A 20377-nucleotide genomic window follows, 5' to 3' on the forward strand; every position below is an offset into this window, starting at 1 on the left:
AAAGTAGTGATTTCCAAATTCACATATGAGCACAAAATATTGCATGTTTTGTCTTGTCAACTTCACTTCATTTGTAAATATTCATCCTTTCCTGTCATTCAGACCTCCAACACATTCCAAAAAAAGTTGTGACAGGATCAATTTAGGGTTAGTAATCAGGTAAATTGGTTAAATAATGATGTGATTTGAAACAGTTGATGTCAACAGGTGATTTTAATACAATTTGATACAAAAGCAGCATCTAAAAAGGTCTAGTCCTTTAGGAGCAAAGATGGGCAGAGGATCGCCAGTTTGACAACAAATACATGAAACATTATTGAAATGTTTAAAAATAATGTTCCTCAAAGAAGAATAGGAAGACATCTGGATATTTCACCTTAAACAGTGCATAATATAATTATATGATTCAAGGAATCTGGTGGAATTTAGTGCATAAAGGACATGGGCCCAAGACAAACAACCGTGATTTCCGATCCCTAATCATTCCGCATCAAGAATCATCATTCATCTATATTCGATACCACCACATGGGCTCAGGACTATGGCAAACTTTTGTCAACTACCACAATACAGATTTTATCTAGAAATACCAGTTAAAACTGTACTGTGCCAAAAAGAAGCCCTATGTTTACAATGTCCAAAATCGCCATTGAATCCTCTTGGCTCGGAGGCATCTGGGATAGACCACCACACAGTGGAAACGTGTACTGTGGTCTAATGAATCAGTATTTCAGGTATTTTTGGGAGAAAGGTATGCACGTGTGCTCTGGACCAAACAAAAAAGGATCATTCAGACTGTTACCAGTAAGATGGGCTCAGGACTATTTTGCCAAACCTTTGTCAAGTACCATAATACGTAGTTTTATCCACAAATGCCAGTTAATATTGTACTGTGCCACAAGGAAGCCCTATGTTAACAGTGTCAAGAAGCACTGTTGAAGCCTCTGGCCTCTGAGGCATTTGGGATGGACCATCACACAGTGAAAGCATGTCCTGTGGTCAGGTGAATCAGTATTTCAGGTATCTTGGGGAGAAGTGAAGGCTGTGTGCTCTGGACCAAAGAAAAAAAGGTAATTCAGACTGTTACCAGTAACATGGGCTCAGGACTACTATGGCAAACCTTTGTCAAATACCACAATACGTAGTTAAATCCACAATTGTCGGTTAAAACTGTACTGTGCCAAAAGGAAGCCCTACTGTATGTTAACAGTGTCCAGAACTGCCGTTGAATCCTCTGTGCTCAGAAGCATCTGGGATGGACCATCACACAGTGGAAGTGTGTACTGTGGTCAGATGAATCAGTATTTCAGGTATTTTGGGGAGAAAGGGATGTCGTGTGCTCCGGACCAAAGAAAAAAAGGATAATTTAGACTGTTACCAGTAACATGGGTTCAGGACTACTTTGCCAAACCTTTGTCAAATACCACAATAAGTAGTTATATCCACAAATGCCATTTAAAACTGTACATTAAATGTCACTTTAAGCTGAATACTAATATCTTGAAACAAATCTAGTAAAATATTTTGTGATGTCGCTATGGCAAAGATAAAAAAAATCAGTTATTAGAAATTAGTTATTAAAACTATTATGTTTAGAAATGTGTTGAAAAAAAACTTCTTCCGTTAAACAGAATTTGGGCAAATAAAAAAAATACAGCGGGGCTAATAATTCAGTAGGGCTATTAATTCTGACGTCAACTGTATAGAAATATATTTTTTTAATCCATAGAGATAATCCATACTTCGCAGAATGACCAACACCTATGGGACACCTATGAGAGTATGTATGTGTTGTGTTTAACAGTAACACTCTCAAATTCTACACTGTATTTTTACTGGCCTGGCTCTTATTTCCTGCAAGGCTTATGCTTTGACATTGACACGTTCTGACAGGACTGGAGGAAATGGCGAGGTAAAATGTGAAGTCGAAAACGAATGCAATGACAGCTGCTGCATGGAAATGTAATGAACACAAGTTTGTCACCATTTACCAAAGGCTGATATTGACTTTCCGTCATAGGCGTAATATTGCTGACAATTGTTAGATCTGTGGGTTGGCTGACAGAGAGTAGCTGACAAATTAATACCAGCAGTGACAATGACGGAAGTGCAAATCACCTTTTTTTACCTTCACTCAGCCTGAAGAAGTGAACAAAGCGTGACCTTTTAAGCAAAGAGGTGTGTGTGCCAATGCAAAACCCTTCATATCTCCACTTTTTCTTGGATAATGTTGCATGTTGCTGTCATTTTGCCATTTGAAGTCAAGGTATGAGCAGCAAATTAAGCTAACCAGCAGTGCTAATGAGCAATCTGAAAATATCTACAAGTGTTTTTTATTGTAGAAATTTCAATAATTATTATAATTAACATCTCATAGGAGGTCCTGAATTATCCTGTATATTGATAGTGGATCACTGATACATGTAAAAGACACAAAATGGGAATCTACTGTATAGAGAAGTACCATTGCCAGGACACTGTGTTTTTGCCTACTAAATAATACACCAAGTATGAACCAAGCAAGTTCAGTAACATGGCTCAGAAATGAACAACTGAAAATGGAAAGGGATGACAGTTTGAGTATATGTCTAACTAAATATCTAAATTAAGTCTCAATTCACCAAGCACATCCTAACAAATCGCACTCAATGTGTTAAGGTAAACGATACACTTTCTAATGGCAGATGAACTAGTGTAGGTGCCCCTTAGAGTTGCGTATGCTCCCTTATCCTGTTTACTTTATATACAAATGACTGTTTTGAGAATAGTGGACACCTTGGATATATTCTGGACACAAACGGCACCTTTCAAAGTAGTTTGCCATTTAAAAATGCTATTGGACTCTGGTATAAACGACTTCTTATAATGGTTATTTTACACAAAGGAACTCTATATCGCGTCTCCGATTGCAGTACTTCATACATTGGAAATGAAACATGATTATGATCATTTGCTATTACTTTTGTGTTCCTAAAAACCAACAACTCATAGGTTGGCTGAAGTGATGTATACTCTCTTACAGCAATCCTCCCGCTTTGAATGTTATAACTCGACTGAATGGCCGTTATCAGTGGTAGCTGCTAGATATGGGCTAGTTTCTTCCACATTTATGGAAGTCAAAGTTGATTCACATCCCACCACTGCACAAAATTCACAATCTCAGACTGATATTTTGTTATATCCTCATTTTTCCTCAGCAGGCCCAGTATTAATGATGTTGGAGCACATCTGATCATTTCTGGAAGCTGATTCCAGCAGCGGGGGGTGTAATCGGAATCGGATTTACCCTGCTTTGACTGAACTCTTGAAATTTCTAATTTACTTGATCTTAATGATGTGAGTGATCTGTTAGGTTTGAATTCAGTGAGTATATCTATAATATAATGAGGTCCTAGGACTTTTAGGGTTTTAAAGACAAGTAATCACATTTCAAAATGTATTCTGAATGTAACTGGGAGCCAGTGATCTGAGGATAGGTGTGATGTGCTTTTTTTTATCATTTTTATTATTTGTTTTTATTTTTCTTATACTTGTCTTTTGTATTCCTGTTTATGTAAAGCACTTTGAATTGCCACTGTGTATGAAATGTTCTATATAAATGAACTTGCCTTGCCTTGCCTCTGATTTTCTAGTTCTGGTCAGAATCCAAGCAGCAGCGCTCTGGATGAGCTTCAACTGTCTGACTATCTTTTTGGGAAGGCCAGTGAGGAGTCTATTACAGTAATCTACCCTGCTGCTGATAAAAGCATGAACAAGTCCTGAAAACTGGAAACAAAGCATTTAATTCTTGCAATGTTTTTGAGATGATAGTGTGCTGATTTAGATACTGCTTTGACATGACTACTAAAATTCAGATCTGACTCCAGAATCACACCAAGATTCTTGACCTTATTTTTTGTTGTTTTAGTCCTAGAGCCAAGGTACGCATTCTCTGTTCCCAATGCAATGGCAACAGAGTATTTTATAATGTGATTATTCTCATGCAAGTAAAAAAAACACATTTGGATATGAAGTAAACAGGATAGGAATGCATACACAACCCTGCGGTGCACCTAAACTAGTGAATCTAACATTGGAAAATGTATCGTTTACCTTAACACATTGAGTGCGATTTTTAGGATCAAGAGTTTAGTTAGATATTTACTCAAACATTATCATACCCTTCATTCTTTCTCAAAATTGTAGACTGTGGTTATTTCTGGGCTTAAAGAATGTTAATAATTGAACGTTTTCTCATAATTTTGAATGCCACTGGAAATAAAGTATATTTGTATATTTATTTGTCAATCTCTAGCCATCACAAATTTGGGTTCAATTGGTCAAATCACCTAATTGGCCTCAAGCTTGTCGAACAGAACATTTCCTTGCCTTCTGCTTTTTCCTTCACAGTTCATTATGGACATAAACTCAAGACTAACCAAGAGACATACCCGTAAGAATAATAAATGAGATGAATTAAGCTTTTATGAGAAAATGGGCAAATGGCATGTTCCCCTGCCTCCCTCCATCTGCATGTGGCCGACAACTTTATTGAATAATGAATCTCTCACATTCTGTGGCCTTCCGTCTGAAGCAAGGGGCAAATGACACATACAAAAAAAGCATTATGAAGGAAAGACTAAAAACAGAAATGACTGTTAACGACATACTAAAAGGCTTCCAACCACTTAAAGCTCAATTACGTATTCCTCAAAGCACAGAGGTAGAAACAGACTGGTGACATTTTGAAAATCAAACATATGGCTTCCTATGTTGGCAGGGCTTTGAAAATGCTGCATTTGAAAATGCAAAATGTTAACAAAGTAGCTAAATTATAGTAATGCAATAAAGGTTACATACTGATGTTTTGTTTCATGATTGTGTTTTCCAGGTTTTGTTTTGTGTGAGGCATTTTAACCTATATGCAGTAAAGCTGGCATTGAATGAAAAACTGTATTTACCTTGTGCATTGTTGATTAATAAGTGTTCAGTAGATGGAAATGGCATACCATGAGCTTCAAACATCATTGTTTCCTCCTCATACGAATTTCATTTTAGCAAAGGACCGCAGAAAAAATATGCAAATCAGAACATAACACAGACTGTGACATAACACCCCTGTAGTGTTTGATTGGCCACAATGTTTCCCGGGGAGATAACAACAATACGTTTCCTTATGTTCTACTTTTAACATAGCTAATTATTTTTTTTCTATGTATGTGGGACCTATTTTGAAAACAGGACAGCTCTGGAGTAACACGAAAATGCCAAATACAGGAAAGATGAATCACACGTTTAATCAGCAAATCAGAGCAGAGTTCATTAATATTCACGACCCTTCCAAATAGGGTAAAAACAGCATGGGCATGTAATACATTTCTGAAGAACTTCTGCACTAACCCAAGCCACATAAATTCTATGTAGATAGAATTTCTCTTATTGGTAGGAACTGAGTTCAATGGGAAGGCCCGGAATGGAAAGAAAAATTAAGAACGTGGCGCAACTGTAGAAATAAACCCACAAACGTTAAGCGAAGTTTCACAAACTAATTTCGAGAAGAGCCTGTGATATGATTGATCGCAGCTAGTCCCCCATCCGTAATCATTAGCAAGCCATTCAGATCATTCCAAGCTCAACATAAATATCCCGTCTAACTTTACTCCCTTATCTTCGTTTTTTTGAAGAACCTCCCCATCCACCCATCTCCCTCCTCCTCTTTGTAGGTTAATCTAGGACTGGGCGACACAGTGGCTCAGTGGCTAGCACTGTTGCCTCACAGAAAGAAGGTGGCTGGTTCAAGTACTGGCTGGGCCAGTTGGCATTTATGTGTGGAGTTTACATGTTCTCCCCTTGCTCTCGTGAGTTTTCCCCGGTACTCCAGTTTCCTCCCACAGTTCAAAGACATGTGACATAAGCAACTTAGATAAACCAATAGGAACAATATATGAGTACTTAATCAAGGCATAGGGCAAACGAATTCTGGGAACTCTCGAGAACTACCTGATCTCATACCCCCTTACATGCTCATTGAACAGGCCTTGGGCTCAATTATCTCCGAGCTCAAGTTTCTCTCCCAGGACAGCATGCCAAATCTGCTATTATAATCAAGCAATATATAAGTGTGAACTCTTGAAACGGTACTAATATGGAATATGCTTCATAAACTAACCTAACTCGAGGCTGAACTACCATAGTACGAATCAGTGGTTCTCAAAACCGTAGTTGCTCCGTCACTGATCTATCATTTAAACCATGTTAGCTATAACATAAAATGTCTGTTAAGAAGCTTTAAAGAGCCAATCACACTGAACATGAAGAGGAGATAGAGTGATGAAGCCAATTATGATATGGGGATGGTTAGGAGGCCAAGATGGCCAGAGACCAGTGGACAAATTTTGGCACTCAGTGAGTAGCATAGAATCCACATCAATATAGTGGGGTGTTAGGACCCACACAAACTGCAGGTTCAGTGCTCCCTGCTGGTCTCACTAACACCATTTCTGGAAGCAACCTAGCTTTCCCTTGTTGTCTCCCATCCAGGTACTGACCAGGCACAGCCCAGCTTAGCTTCAGTGGGCAACCATGTGAGAGTAGCAGAGAGCTATTTTTCTGGCTAAATCATTTGATTGGAGAATGAAAAAGCAGAGACTGACAGCGCACTGTTTTCACTCGGAGTTGACTTTTTTCAAGTGCAGTCACACAGCTCAATGGCAGAACATGAGGCACACAGGGTAAGCTTTCGGCTATTAGTAAACCATTCAAAAAAGGCGTAGTGTTCGGTGTGATCAACGTCTAAATGGGATTGAGTAACAACTTCTTTAGAGAAATTTCATACCCTTATTATATACCTTAATTAAATCCTAAATTATTTCCTTTACACGCATAGACATACATTTTTTATCCAATATATCTCAGTGTTGGAATGTTTGAAAAAAATAGCTCTTAGGGGGATAACTCGGTAAAGAACACAGCCAGGAACCATGTTTCTATTTACAGGTTTCTGAATGTTAGTCGGAACGATGAATTTGAGAAACATCAAATCAATAAACTACGCTTGCAACGACAGAACCTGTGACCTTAGTTAAAGATGTAAACTGAGCTGAGCAAAACCAAAGTCCCTTTAAGGTAAGTCATTTCACTCGTCGGACATATTTGAAACACCAATCAGGCAGTGTGCTTGAGCATTCTGTCTGAATGGGGAAACATCAAATTCTCCAAAACTGTTAGCCAAGCTTACGATTACATAACATATTAGGAACCACAAATAAAATTAAACAACAACCATCTCATAAGTTTCATTGCTAACAGTTCGAATCAAACTAAATCTGATTTTTTTCAAGGTGCGCAAGCTAATGCACATTCAAACTCGAAAACAATGAGATCACGACACCAACCTCATTTATGGCCGCTCTACACATTATCATCCTCTGGATAATGTTTCGTCAGATCGCGATGCTCTTCTGAAGTAATCCACAACTTGGTCTTGATGGCGAATTTCCTCCAGACATGAAAGCGATTCTTTGTTTACAAGGCGTTTTGAGTAGTTGCTGTCATGTGATGTGATGTGCGTTTGACAAGATGGACTATACCTTGTGTTTGTCTCATACAGATTACAAAATCAAAAAACTTTTGTTTTCAAGTGTAGAGGGTTCATTTAAAAGTACAGATGTCAAGCATTATGTGGATATATTTCTTATTATATATGTCTATGAAGCAAGTATTCACTAAGATTCCAGTGTGTTTGTTGACCACAAAAAACTGTCATAAAAGCACATGTCTAGTCTGAGCTTCTCCCCTGGAGAATGGTCAGTCTGTAGTGATCAATGATTGGCTCCTGTACTAGTAGGTGGGTCTTCATTCGTCATATTAACCGTTACACTTTTCCCTATTCAAAACTATATAAGTGACATGTCTTGTGTATTCTATAGTCTTTGGAGAAACTAAACTAAACAGAGCTGAGCCGTGACAACTATACCATCCTACGCAATGGAAAAGCGACTTAGCATCACTACTTATAATTAGTTAAAGCACACGCTAGCTCTAAAAGCACTCTCAAGGTTTTTCAATGCAGCGCCTTGATTCAGATGTTCTGGATCTTTCTTCCTCTTGTTAAAGAGTGAAACGGATGACGGTTTTGACTTGAGAAGTGCTGGGAAACAGGAAGGAGAAGGCAAAAGAACCAGACAAGAAAGCAGAGGCAAATTGCAGCTCTGGGGCACCTGTATGCTTTAGAGTACAAAAGGCAAAGGGTGAGACACAGGCTCACCCAAAAAAACAAGAAAACAAATGAATGAAGGTGAAAGAAAGGAAATGCCAGAGAGGGTTACATAAGCCTACAGTGAACTCCCTATCAATTTAAAGTTTTCTGCAGCACGTCCCCGCGGCACCTCCAAACATGAAAGATAGCTTTTGTTCATCATTTCTCCCTCTCGTTCTTTCTCTCTAGTTGTTTGTCGATCTTCTTTGCTGCCATTTTCTTTCCCATCAGTCTATTTAAGTTCCTTTTGCTCTATATTTGTAAAGTGATGCCTGGGAAAATTTTTTGACTTGGATTACACAGTCTGGTTTTCATGCAGCACTATTCACAAGGCAACATGACACATTTTTATACAGCGACTGAACACTTACAGCAATTAAAGAAGCAATCATATAAAAACTGTCTGTTGATTATGCATTCACTTTCAGTTTTTTATTGTAATGTTACCATCTCTTTCAGACAGCTAAAATGGCATTGCTAAAGCAATATTAAAACTGTACCGGCCTTTGTAACAACGAATGTTCTGTCACCACATTCAGTTCAACAATGAACATCAGAAACTTTACTATCCACTGAAAGGAATATAAATTTTAATATTAAAAAGAGTAAAAAGACGTTCAAATAGTTTCTTCAATGTCAGTGTAACTGCACATGCATTTAGTACATTTAAACATATAGCTTAGAATCTATAAGGTCATTTTCAAAGTCAAGTATTGACCTGAGGCTCACCTCTTTTTTTTTTAGTTGATAAAAAATGACAGTAAAGACATTAGTTTAAACATTGTTTTTAACAATGCTGTAAAATCAGATAATTGGGGTTGAGCAGATCAATCCTAAAGTATTCAACCCAGGCTAATTCTGAAAATGAGAGCACCAAATATTCAATTCAATTCAATTCACCTTTATTTGTATAGCCTTTTACAATGTAGATTGTGTCAAAGCAGCTTTACATAGAAGATCATAGTAAATTGAAACAGTGTCAGTCAAGTTTTCAGTGTTTAAGTTTAGTTCAGTTTAGCTCAGTTCAGTGTGTTTTAATATTCAGTGCTGAGAGTCCAAACACCAAAGAGGAAATCCATCGATGCGCAGCTTTACAGGCCCCGAACCATGCAAGCTAGTGACGACAGCGGCGAGGAAAAAACTTCACCAATTGGAGAAAGTGAAGAATTAAAAAACCTCGAGAGAAGCCAGGCTCAGTTGAGCACGACCATTTCTCCTATGGCCAAATGTCTTGTCTAGGCGCTGAAGGCTGGAGAAGCTGGACGTCACGTGGTCACGTGATGTGCATAAAATCAAACGCCAGTGTGGATGTGGATCGTTTTTGTTCTAAAATGCCATTTTAAAACTAAGATGTATTAGTGTAAATGGGGCATAAGTGTGTACTTTTCGCGAGCATGTTGCTGCAGCATTGTGATGTCTATTGGCCATCGGCGATAATACGCACACCGCAAATGCATGTAAGTAGATATACTGTAAAATAACAAACATTTTTCAAAATCACTTACAGATGTTCAGAAAGGAATAAAAAAGAATAGAAGTCGAGGTGGCACTTTATTCATGTCTGATTTCACATATGTACACAATGTACAGTACTTAGAGTCATTATCTAAACTGGGTAACAGCTACACTGTAAGTGTTCTCACTGAATCTACCCCTGAAGCCATGCAGTTACCTTACCCGAGTACTTTTCTATTTAAGTACACTGTAAGTACACGTTAAGTAATAATGTCATATATTTGTGCTGCAGAATGTGCAGGATTTTATGACTCAGTCTCCATGAGTATAAATAGCTGTATGCAAGTACATGAAGAGGTTGACTGTTTACCAAATGATCTCGTCTGAAATTCTGGTCCTCTGGAAGTAATTGCATCTACTCTTCTGTTCTTGATGATGACTGGTCTTTTTCTACTGTTCTCTGTGGCTTTCCTTCATTAGCCCAGGAATCTAAACAGAGCTAGGTCCTTACTTTGATTAGCAAGGGTAAAGCACGCATGCTCTCCAAAGATTATGTTGAGAGTTTCAGGTTGCCACACTTTTTTTTTGTAAAGTTTAACATTGCTTCAGGGCTGGGCACAAAGACTTTTACAACTAATATAATAATATCTAATAATGATGTAATAATATTTTTTTAGATATGTAATATTATTATTAGCCAATATTATTAAGCCTAATAATAAATAACACATACTGTATAACATGCATTACGTTCTGAATAAAGCAGCATAAGATCACGATGGGCGGTTAAATAATTCCAATGTACTCCTGAGAATGAAAATGAAATGATCTTTCTAGCCAGCATGCTGTGTTTGTTTTTGGGCGTGCACGAGTAGCAGCTGTCACAGAAGAAAATTAAAAATATTTGACTTATTATACATTGAATTGAATGGAAGGTTCTCCACTGTTCTATAAACAACATTAGAGAAACTTCCCAGGAGTGGCAGGCCAACCGAAATTACACCAAGAGCGCAGCGACAAATCATCTAAAAGGTCACAAAAGACCCCATGGCCACAACCACAGTTGTACGCCTGCACACCTCACTTGCCTCAGTTAAGGTGAGTGTTCATGACTTTACCATAGGTAAGAGACTGGGCAAAAAAAACTAGGCATGGCAGAGTTCCAAGACAAAATATGACAGCTGAGCCATAATGGTTCATCTCAGTTTTTCCAGAAAACATCTTGATGATCCCCAAGACTTTTGTGAAAATACTGGACTGGCGAGTGGTGTGTGTCATTTAATTTACTTTGGCTTAGTCGCTTTAATCATCAGTGGTCACCACAGTGGAAAGAACCGCCAACTTTTCCAGCATAAGCTTTACACAGTGGATGCCCTTCCAGCTGCAACCCAGTGTTGGGAAACACCCATACACTCTCACATGCACACACATACACTACGACCAATTTTGTTTATTTAATTCACCTATAGCACATATCTTTGGACCGTGAGGGAAACCGGAGCACCCGGAGGAAACCCACGCCAACACGGAGAGAACATGCAAACTCCACACACAATGCCAACTGACCCAGATGGGACTCGAACCAGCAACCTTCTTGCTGTTAGGTGACAGTTCTAACCACTAAGCCATCATGTCACCCTAAAAAGTACACCATGCCAACAGTACCTGTTAGTGACCTCAAGCTGAAGCAAACTTGGGTTATGCAGCAGAACAATGATCCAAAACACACCAGCAAGTCTACTTCTGGATGGCTGAAGAAAAACATAATGAAGATTTTGGAGTGGTCTAGTCAAAGTCCTGACCTCAATCCAATTGAGATGCAGTGGCATGAACTTAAAAAGGCACTTCATGTTGGAAAATTCTGCAAAGATGAGTGGGTCAAAATGTGTCTACAGCGCTGTAACAGACTCATTGCAGGTTATCGAACATGCTTGACTGCAGTTGTTGCTGTTAAGAGTTGTCCAACCAGTTATTAGGTTTAGGGGCCAAACACTTTATCACACAGCGCAATGTAGTGTTGCATATTGTTTTAATTACATTTTTCACACCACTGCATATGAGGCACAGTGAATTTGACTATAGAAAATAATGACCTTGTACACTAGAAACCTGTTCACTTAAGGTATTTAGAAACATAGCTTTTGTATTAAACCTAAATTCACTGAATCAAATTGAGAATTGAATCAAACAGTGAGCTTGTGAATCGGAATCAAAATTGAATGGCTACCCAGCTTTATAGTTTCAGGTCTCCTCTCTCTTTTTCTCCTACACTGGGTGTCTTCCTTGTTCGGTTTGTGGTTCAAAGGAAAGGTGAACATCAGAGCGTGTTGCTTCCTGAGAAGCAGTCAGGGCTCCAGACAGCACCTCCTGTGGCCTGCTGGGAAAGCTGCTCGAGTTGGGTCTCTGCCCACCAGCCCCTGAGACTCATTTTCTTTTTTATTAATGAATCTTTCTGTCAAGCTCCTTACCAATGCACTCAACATATTTCACCCAAAATGAGACTTTAAGGATCTCAAAGGGAGCTTATCGCAGTCAGATACCAGGAGAGAGTGCTTAAGAGCATTTGACTGGATTCGTCAAAACAGACAGTCTGTTTTTTTTTTTGTGGATCTATTTAGTTTAGAGACGGTCTTTGATCTGTGAGTTGAAATTTTCCACTCTTGTCATCCAGGACTCCACAACCCTCCACCCCATGAGTAGAGGAACCTTCCAGTCTGAAACCATCTGTTCAGACCACTGCCCCACACTCCTATGAAACAATCTGTTCAGGTGGATGGAGCGACTCCACTGGATATTAACATACAATGAGGTCCAGGCATCTATGATTTTACGCTGGTTTGTTTTTAAATAACTTTTCAGTGTTAACACTAGAATGCAGTCAAAAATGATTTCTGCTGCATGTTCAAACTGCTTATTTAAAATGACCTGAAACAACACAATCCTTAAGATTTTTTGGAGACCAATTAATTGTTTTGGGCTGTATTTTAATGATCTAGGCACAAAGTCTAAAGCGCATTTCGCTAAAGCATTAAGGGCGCGTCCGAATCCACTTTTGCTATTTTAAGGATGGAAAAATACATTTTGCGCCCTGGTGCATGGTCTAACAGGGTTGTGTCTCACATGTCTCACATTCCCTTTAAGAGTCAGTTGTGTCGTGCCATGGCACATTTGCTATTTACATGGCGGACATTGTAAGTGGAAAAAATGAATGCTTTACTAGTGAGAAAACAGATAAACAGACAATATGCAGCACGAGGATAAAGAATGAGCCACCTCCATTTAGCCTCTTTACTTTCTCTTTACTTTACTTTTACTCTTTAGCTTACTCCTTTACTTTCGTGGATAAGGAAACGGTGTTATACGCACTCCACTTAAGACATTCATTAGCCTACATAATTAATTTAGTTTGTAAAGCAGAAAGATTTGTTTCAAAATTATTTCCAAATTCAGTTCTAATTTCCAGCAAACGAATAAATGAACAATGGTAATGAAGTGTGGTCCAAAAAGAGTTTGGTCCAAAAAGAGTTATATCTAATCACACGTCCTATTCTTATGCCCCATATGGTGATGCAGGCGTCTCCAAAACCCGACAGGTGGACAAATCTAAGTTTATTTATAAACTAATTTCGAGAGTATCGCATGCTTATGATTGCTTGCGACTGTTCCCGCATTATTCAATTTATGATTTACCAATCAGACGATTCCTAAGTCACTATAAATACCCTAAGCTTCATATAACAGCCATCTTCATTTTGCCATCCCCCCTTCCACCCCTACTCCTCCTCCTTATCTAGATGGGTGGCATGGTGGCCCAGTGGTTAGCACAGTTGCCTCACAGCAAGAACGTCACTGATTCTAGTCCTTACCAAGCCAGCCGCCGTTTCTATGCGGAGTTTACACGTTCTCCTAGTGCTCACGTGGGTTTCCCCTAAGTTACCTGGTTTCCTCCCACCGTCCAAAAACATGCAACTTAAGTTAATTGACTAATCAAAATCGGCACCATAGACATGCTCCTAGTAAGTACTTATCTCTTAAGAGCAATCACTATCTGTTCATTAGTTACTACAGCAGGGAAGTTCTCGAGATCTACCTGAGCTCAAACTCCCCTCTTGCCTTGCAAACAGGTATTATCAGACATACTGTGAAAATTTCCTTGCTCTGTTAAACATCATTTGGGAAATATTTAAAAAAGAAAAAAATAATTAATAATTAATAACTCTGACTTCAGCTGTATGTGTCTGGCAGGAGTGCATCCAAATGAAATTCAGTGCAGCTTCAAAAGTCTCTACATGATCTCATCCTAGTTGTATAGTTCCTCCAAACATAATCTAATGACCGACTCGATAAGGGAACATCTCGACTCGCTTAACGGATGGAAAACGGCACAGCTGATGTGTCTACGTTACTGCAGAGCTGTTTTAAGGCAAGCATTCGTGGTTTGTTATGATCTGTTTACGTAACTATAGCAACTGTTGCGCCCGTCACAACACTCTTAATGAAATCCCTTTGTTAAATTACTAAAGGACTTTCATGAAAGCGGGCACAGGTGTTGATTGTAAATGACGTCACTTGCAGAGGAAGCGGAGTTGCCTGAGAGTGCAAGTCTGAGAGTGCAAGCCTGAACGTGCAAGTGCAAATCTGCAGCCAGACTCTATTGTTTAAATTGGCCCTATATTAGTTGCCAATTTTTTAAAAGGTTCTTGTTAGTAGCTGTGACGTCCCTTACCTCATTTTTGGTGAGCGTCAATTATTTTGCCTTGCGCTCAAAAAATGCTACAGGCTTGTTGCAGTATTGGGGACAAGTCGTCTGCATCTGTCTTATTAATTTGGACGGCCTCATGCATTCGTTAGAAAGAACTTTGGCGCAGATAATACGCTGTGGCTGGACACTTTGCTTTAAGAAAATGGAATAAAACCATAGTTCACGTAACTATCTTGGTATTTCCTGCATTTCGTGTTGCCAGTATTGCTAGTGCTGCGATCCGTTTGGAGGTTTGGAGCTTCCTCACCTGGGTCCAGTATGCTTGGGTCATTAGTATTAGCTGCTGAAGGCGAATCAGTGAGACTTAATCTTTTTTGTGGAGGATGAACTACAAATTTGTCCATTTTTTGGTCAGCCAGGGGATAAAATGAACTTAAGCAAGATGATCGTTCTCCTAATTGTCCACTGCTAAAAAAATTGTAAAATATGATGCAACCCCCCACAAAGCTCGCTGAGGTCCCTTGTGGGCCTGGACCCCCCTGTTGGGAACTGCTGACCTACTGCACCTTTAAAGCTAAAACAGCTCTGTTTGATACCTGTTGCATCAGTCAGACATATATAAGACTGCTATTTCATTCATGCTACATTCATTCAGTCTCTCTCTCTTTCTTTCTATCTCACTAGTCTTCTTCTTGGCCACACCCACCGGTCTATACCTCAGAACAGGGTCATGTATAATTTACAACTCCAATAACTGCCAAAAAGCATTGCATATTCATTAAGTCTTTCATGTCAGATGTTGAATTTGAAAGTGCGTAGCGTCGAAGCCCTCTCTGAACTCAGATTTATATTTCTGTCATAAAATATGGAGTGATCTTTTGTGTTTTTCTTTTATTTCTCTCCCCTTTTTTTGTGCGATCCTATTTGATATTCCAATATTATCCTTTGCAAGGGCGATATTGAAAGCTTGTGACAGGGAGAAGATGAGACGTGCCATTGTATTTGATAAGCGCAAAGATCTGGAAAGTAATAATGAAAGGATTATGAAAAATATCTCCCCAAAGATGAATGCAAGGTTACTTTTCTAATGCTGTCTGGTCATGTCAAGCTCCACAAATGTGTGAAGATGATGACCAGTCGGATTTAAAAAAAAGAGCTTTAATAATCAAGCCTCTAGCTAAAGAGATAAAATGAGAGTATAAATAAATAAAATGTACTGATATTAAAGCAAAAGTGTGGTTGTTTCATAATAGAAATAACTGATGAGCAACACAGTTGATGTTTTCTTAAAGGCGCACTATGTGATTTTTGCCACTAGAGGGCCTGTATTCACTACAAACAAAGGTATTGTTTGATGACGCAGTTACTGAGTGTGCCATTTGAGTACAGTGAACTCATTGTCATATTCAAGATACATACTGTTGTATATTCATATATACATACTGTATTTAACATTATATCCTAGCATATAATAACCTAACTAGTACAAAATAAAAATAATAACATAGATAAAAACTTAAAATTATACAAATATGAATATACAATCCAGGGGGTCAATCTATATAGGCTGACACAAGCTTTTAGGCACTTTTTTTTTACCTGTTTAATAGATTTAAATAAAATGTTGTAATCATTTTTAAAAGCTTTGAAACAGGGAGAAACTTTAACAAATCTACATTTGTGTATATAAAACTTTGCTATAATCAACATATTATTGCACATTAATTCAATTTCTTTGTTTTTCATAAAAATAACAAATTTCACTATGTCAAAAGCAGGTACCTAGTTAAGCCTTTAAACTGCACTTTAAGCTGAAAATAAATAAGCTTATAAATATTATGTACTGTCATCATGGCAAAGATAAACAAAATCAGTTATTAGAAATAAGTTATTAAAACTATTGCGTTTAGAAATGTGTTGAAAAAAATCATCTTCCCGTTAAACAGAAATTATACAGTGGGGCTAATAATTCAGGAGGGCTAATAATTCTGACTTCAACGGTATATGTGGATTTGCAGTATTGAGTCAAGTAATTAAATTCAACCCAGGCTCATTCTGATTACGTACCCCTAAATACATTTCTATAGAGCGTCAAATACGTCCCAGGAGGTACGTTTTTTTGCAGTTTATGTCTTCGCGAATCCACCGGAGGCCGCTGTGTACGCTTTTTCAGATCTCAAATTTCTCTCGCGAGTGCCATTCACGCCTACTGTTCTCACGTAAATGCCCCAGAGGCCACTGCCGACTGACTGACTGACTGACTGACCAACCAACTGACCACTCACCCACCCTCACCCCATCCTAAACCTAACTGATAGTGTTTTCAAAAGCACCAATTGACCAGCCATTTTTTTTCTTTTTTAAATATTTCCCAAATGATGTTTAAGAGAGGAAGGAAAATTTCACAGTATGTCTGAAAATATTTTTTCTTCTGGAGAAAGTCTTATTTGTTTTCTTTCGACTAGAATAAAAGCAGTTTTGAATTTTTTTTTTTTAAAACATTTGAAGGTCAAAATTATTAGCCCCTTTAACCTATATATATTTTTGAAAGTCTACAGAATAAACCATCGTTATACAATAACTTGCCTAATTACCCTATCCTGCCTAGTTCACCTATTTTACCCAGTTAAGCCTTTAAATGTCACTTTAAGCTGTAAAGAAGTGTCTTAAAAAATATCTAGTAAAATATTATTTACTGTCATCATGGCAAAGATAAAATAAATCAGTTATTAGAAATGAGTTATTAAAACTATTATGTTTAGAAATGTGTTGAAAAAAATGTTCTCTCTGTTAAGCAGAAATTGGGAAAAAAAAAAAACAGGGGGCTAATAATTCAGGGGGGCTAATAATTCTGACTTCAGCTGTAATTCTCGATCTCCAGAAATGTATATAGGGCTACGTTTTCAGAATGAGCCTATGTTGCAACAATTACTTATCAAGTAACTAAGGCTGCATTTACACTGCAGATCTTGATGTTCAATTCCGATTGTGACTGTATCCTATTTTTTTGATGACCAGCTTACAATAAATGAATAAAAAAAAAAATGTAATAAAAAAAATAAAAAGTGTAAAGTCAGAATTGCGAGTTATAAAGTTAGTATTGCGAGTTATTAAGTCATAATTCTGGGTTATTAAGTCATTATTCTGAGTTAAAAAGTCAGAATTGCAAAATATAAATGAGTTTCCTGTTATGCCGACTGGCCATAAATGGAGTTTTAAAGACGCATGCACATTAGCTCATAATCACAACATAAAGTCTATATCTGACTTTTTAATGTTTATCACGCTTTCAAAAAGGAAATATATAGTTGAACTAGGCTGTCTATTTATTCGTATGGATTTGTTCTTTTTTAATTATGCCATTTGGACCATTTGGTCTAAATAGCAATTATAAAGCATTAAACAGAATGCCTGAAACTAGCTATAGGTTGTGTGACAACCGACTTAAAAACTCAGAATTTCTGACTTGATAACTCGGAATTGCGACTTTATAACTCGGAATTCTGACTTTATAACTCAGAATTATGACTTTATAACTCCGAATTTTGACTTTATAACTCAGAATTATGACTTTATAACTCAGAATTCATACTTAATAACTAGCAATTCTGACATTATAACTCAGAATTCTGAGTTTATAATTTTTTTTACATTGTGTTTATTTCTTTTTTTATTCAGTGGCGGGAACAGGCTTCCATAGATATCCGATCTGTGCCACATGGGAGAAAAAAAATCAGAATTGGGTCACTTGAACCATGCAGTGTAAAAGCAGCCTATGTTACTTTTTAGTCAAAGTAATTTAAAAGCAATTTTAATAATGCAATTAGCAATTCAGCACTTTTTTGCAGTAACTTACCCAACACTAATAAGCACACAGTGTTAAAATGCCATGTCCACTCGAATCTCTTCACTCCCAGAAGAATTTCAACACACGAATAGTTTCACATTCAGTGCAAACCGACAAAAAAACATGTCCCATCATACCAAGCGAGGACAGTGACTAGGCATAATACCAGCTAAACCCATAAATACACAAAAGAAAGAGAACAAGAGACATGTAGCGCTTGAGGATGAAATGGGTTACCTTGAGATTTTCCCGCTCTCTCTCGACACGCTGGAACTCCTGGCGCTCCTTGTCTAAAGCCACCTCTTTCGCTGTTATTTCATCTTTCAGCTGCTCGAACATGTGGTTCACGATCTTCACCTTGCGTCTCATCTCAGCATTTTGATCCTGGAAGTGAACACAGGGAGGTTGTAAGAGATCGAATGAACATATACAGACACAAAGGCAGACAGGTAGGCATTCGGTCTCAAAAACACACACACATTCAAATGCATTTTTTTTTGGTATGGTGAAGTCAAAAAAATAATAATAATAAGCGACAGGTAGCAGGAACGGGTCATCAAGGGAAAGGTGACAACAAAGGACAGTCTGAAAAATACATCGTCTAACACTTGAGACTGTCACTTCAGTTTTCAAGGCTTCTCTCATTCATCTTTAAAGACTCCCAAGTGTCATTTTCTTCCCTGTGTCGGTGTGACATTAATGTTTGAGATTTGTATGATTTTTTTTCTTTGGTTTTGAAGGAAATGATTACATTTCAGCAGCGATTTATTCAAGTGATCAAAAGCGACAGGCGTTTATAATGTTACAAGACATTTTTATTACAGATAAATGCTGCTATTTTCCAAATATGAAATTTCCATTCATCAGCGAGGCCTGAAAAATGTCAGTTTCTGAAACAGAATTATTTAATATAATGATGTCTGATTGTAATGATGTTGTCATTCAGTTAAAATAAATAAATAAATACATTAGAATATTTTCAAACAACTGTGTCATTGGCAGTGTATTTCCATGATCCAGAAAGTTGGATTTATTAAAAGACTTTAATTTTTTTTTTTTAGTTCGTTCATTTGTTCGCTCATTCGTTCATTCCTTCATTTTTCAACCCTGTTTAATTCATTTTTAAAGTCTGTATATTGCAGGATGAGTCTTATTTTATTTTTTTATTATATTTATTATAATTTTTTATTCTATATTTATTTATTTATTCATCCATTCATTTTCCTTAGGCTTAGTCCATTATTTATCAGGGGTCACCAGAGTGGAATGATCTGCCAACTATTCCAGCATATGTTTTACACAGCGGGTGCCCTTCCAGCCTCAACCCAGTGCAGGCTGTGATCGGCTCTTGAGCAGGCAAAAAATGTAATGCTACAATAAGTGAGATCCACAGACAACTGTTGCGGGGTGCTGGGGCTGGGTCCCTGGTGTCCGGGTGAGATCAAGACCTTTTATTACGTTTGGGGGGGTAGAAATCAGGGGCCGTGCGATTTACTTCCAGAAGAAAGTTGAAATTGGGGGGCATGTAATTAGAGCTGTAAAGCTTAACTATTCAATTTTAGGTGAAAAATTGAATCTGTTGGAGACGTCCAATAGATTAATAGGTACTGAAAAAGTCCACAGAGGGGGTAAAGTCCCAGAGTAAAATGAGAAAATATGATACACCAGGGTTTTGGAATATGGAATAACTGCTGTCTTTACGCTGTTTTCATCTGTTTTTATATTATTTGTTTTATTTTAACTATACTTGTCTCTTTTATTCCTGTTTATGTAAAGCACAGTGAATTGCCACTGTGTATGAAATGTGCTATATAAATCAACTTGCCTTGCCTTGCCTTGCTTTGCCTTGCCTTGCCTTTATATCTAATAGCTGGCACTTGCAGAGCCGAGCTCTTTTAAATTATTCAGCAACTGTTACTGTTTTAGTTTTGGAAGGTCATTTTTGAAAAAAATGCCTTTGACAATGAGGGAGAGATGGACAACGATATAACTTTTTGCAAAAATCTCATTTTGCATGCTATCTTCATTTAATTTGAAATATAGACTCATGAGACACTTGGCTTTCAAGACATTTTTTTCTAGTTCATTACCTTAATGTTTTCCTGTGTTTGTATAGGGAAAACAAATATTGAACACA

At 37.7% G+C, this 20377-nt stretch overlaps 1 protein-coding gene across 1 annotated transcript in view; it reads right to left on the minus strand.

Annotated features, from left to right (window-relative positions):
* cfap58 (cilia and flagella associated protein 58) overlaps window positions 1-20377 on the minus strand; it is a 196508-nt gene that overhangs the window by 116818 nt on the left and 59313 nt on the right. The window contains exon 11 of the mRNA XM_056456599.1: window positions 18478-18624. Within this exon, the coding sequence (XP_056312574.1) occupies window positions 18478-18624 (147 nt within the window). The remainder of the gene's footprint in view (window positions 1-18477; window positions 18625-20377) is intronic.

Source organism: Danio aesculapii, chromosome 1, assembly GCF_903798145.1.
Source record: "Danio aesculapii chromosome 1, fDanAes4.1, whole genome shotgun sequence".
Lineage (NCBI taxonomy): Eukaryota > Metazoa > Chordata > Actinopteri > Cypriniformes > Danionidae > Danio > Danio aesculapii.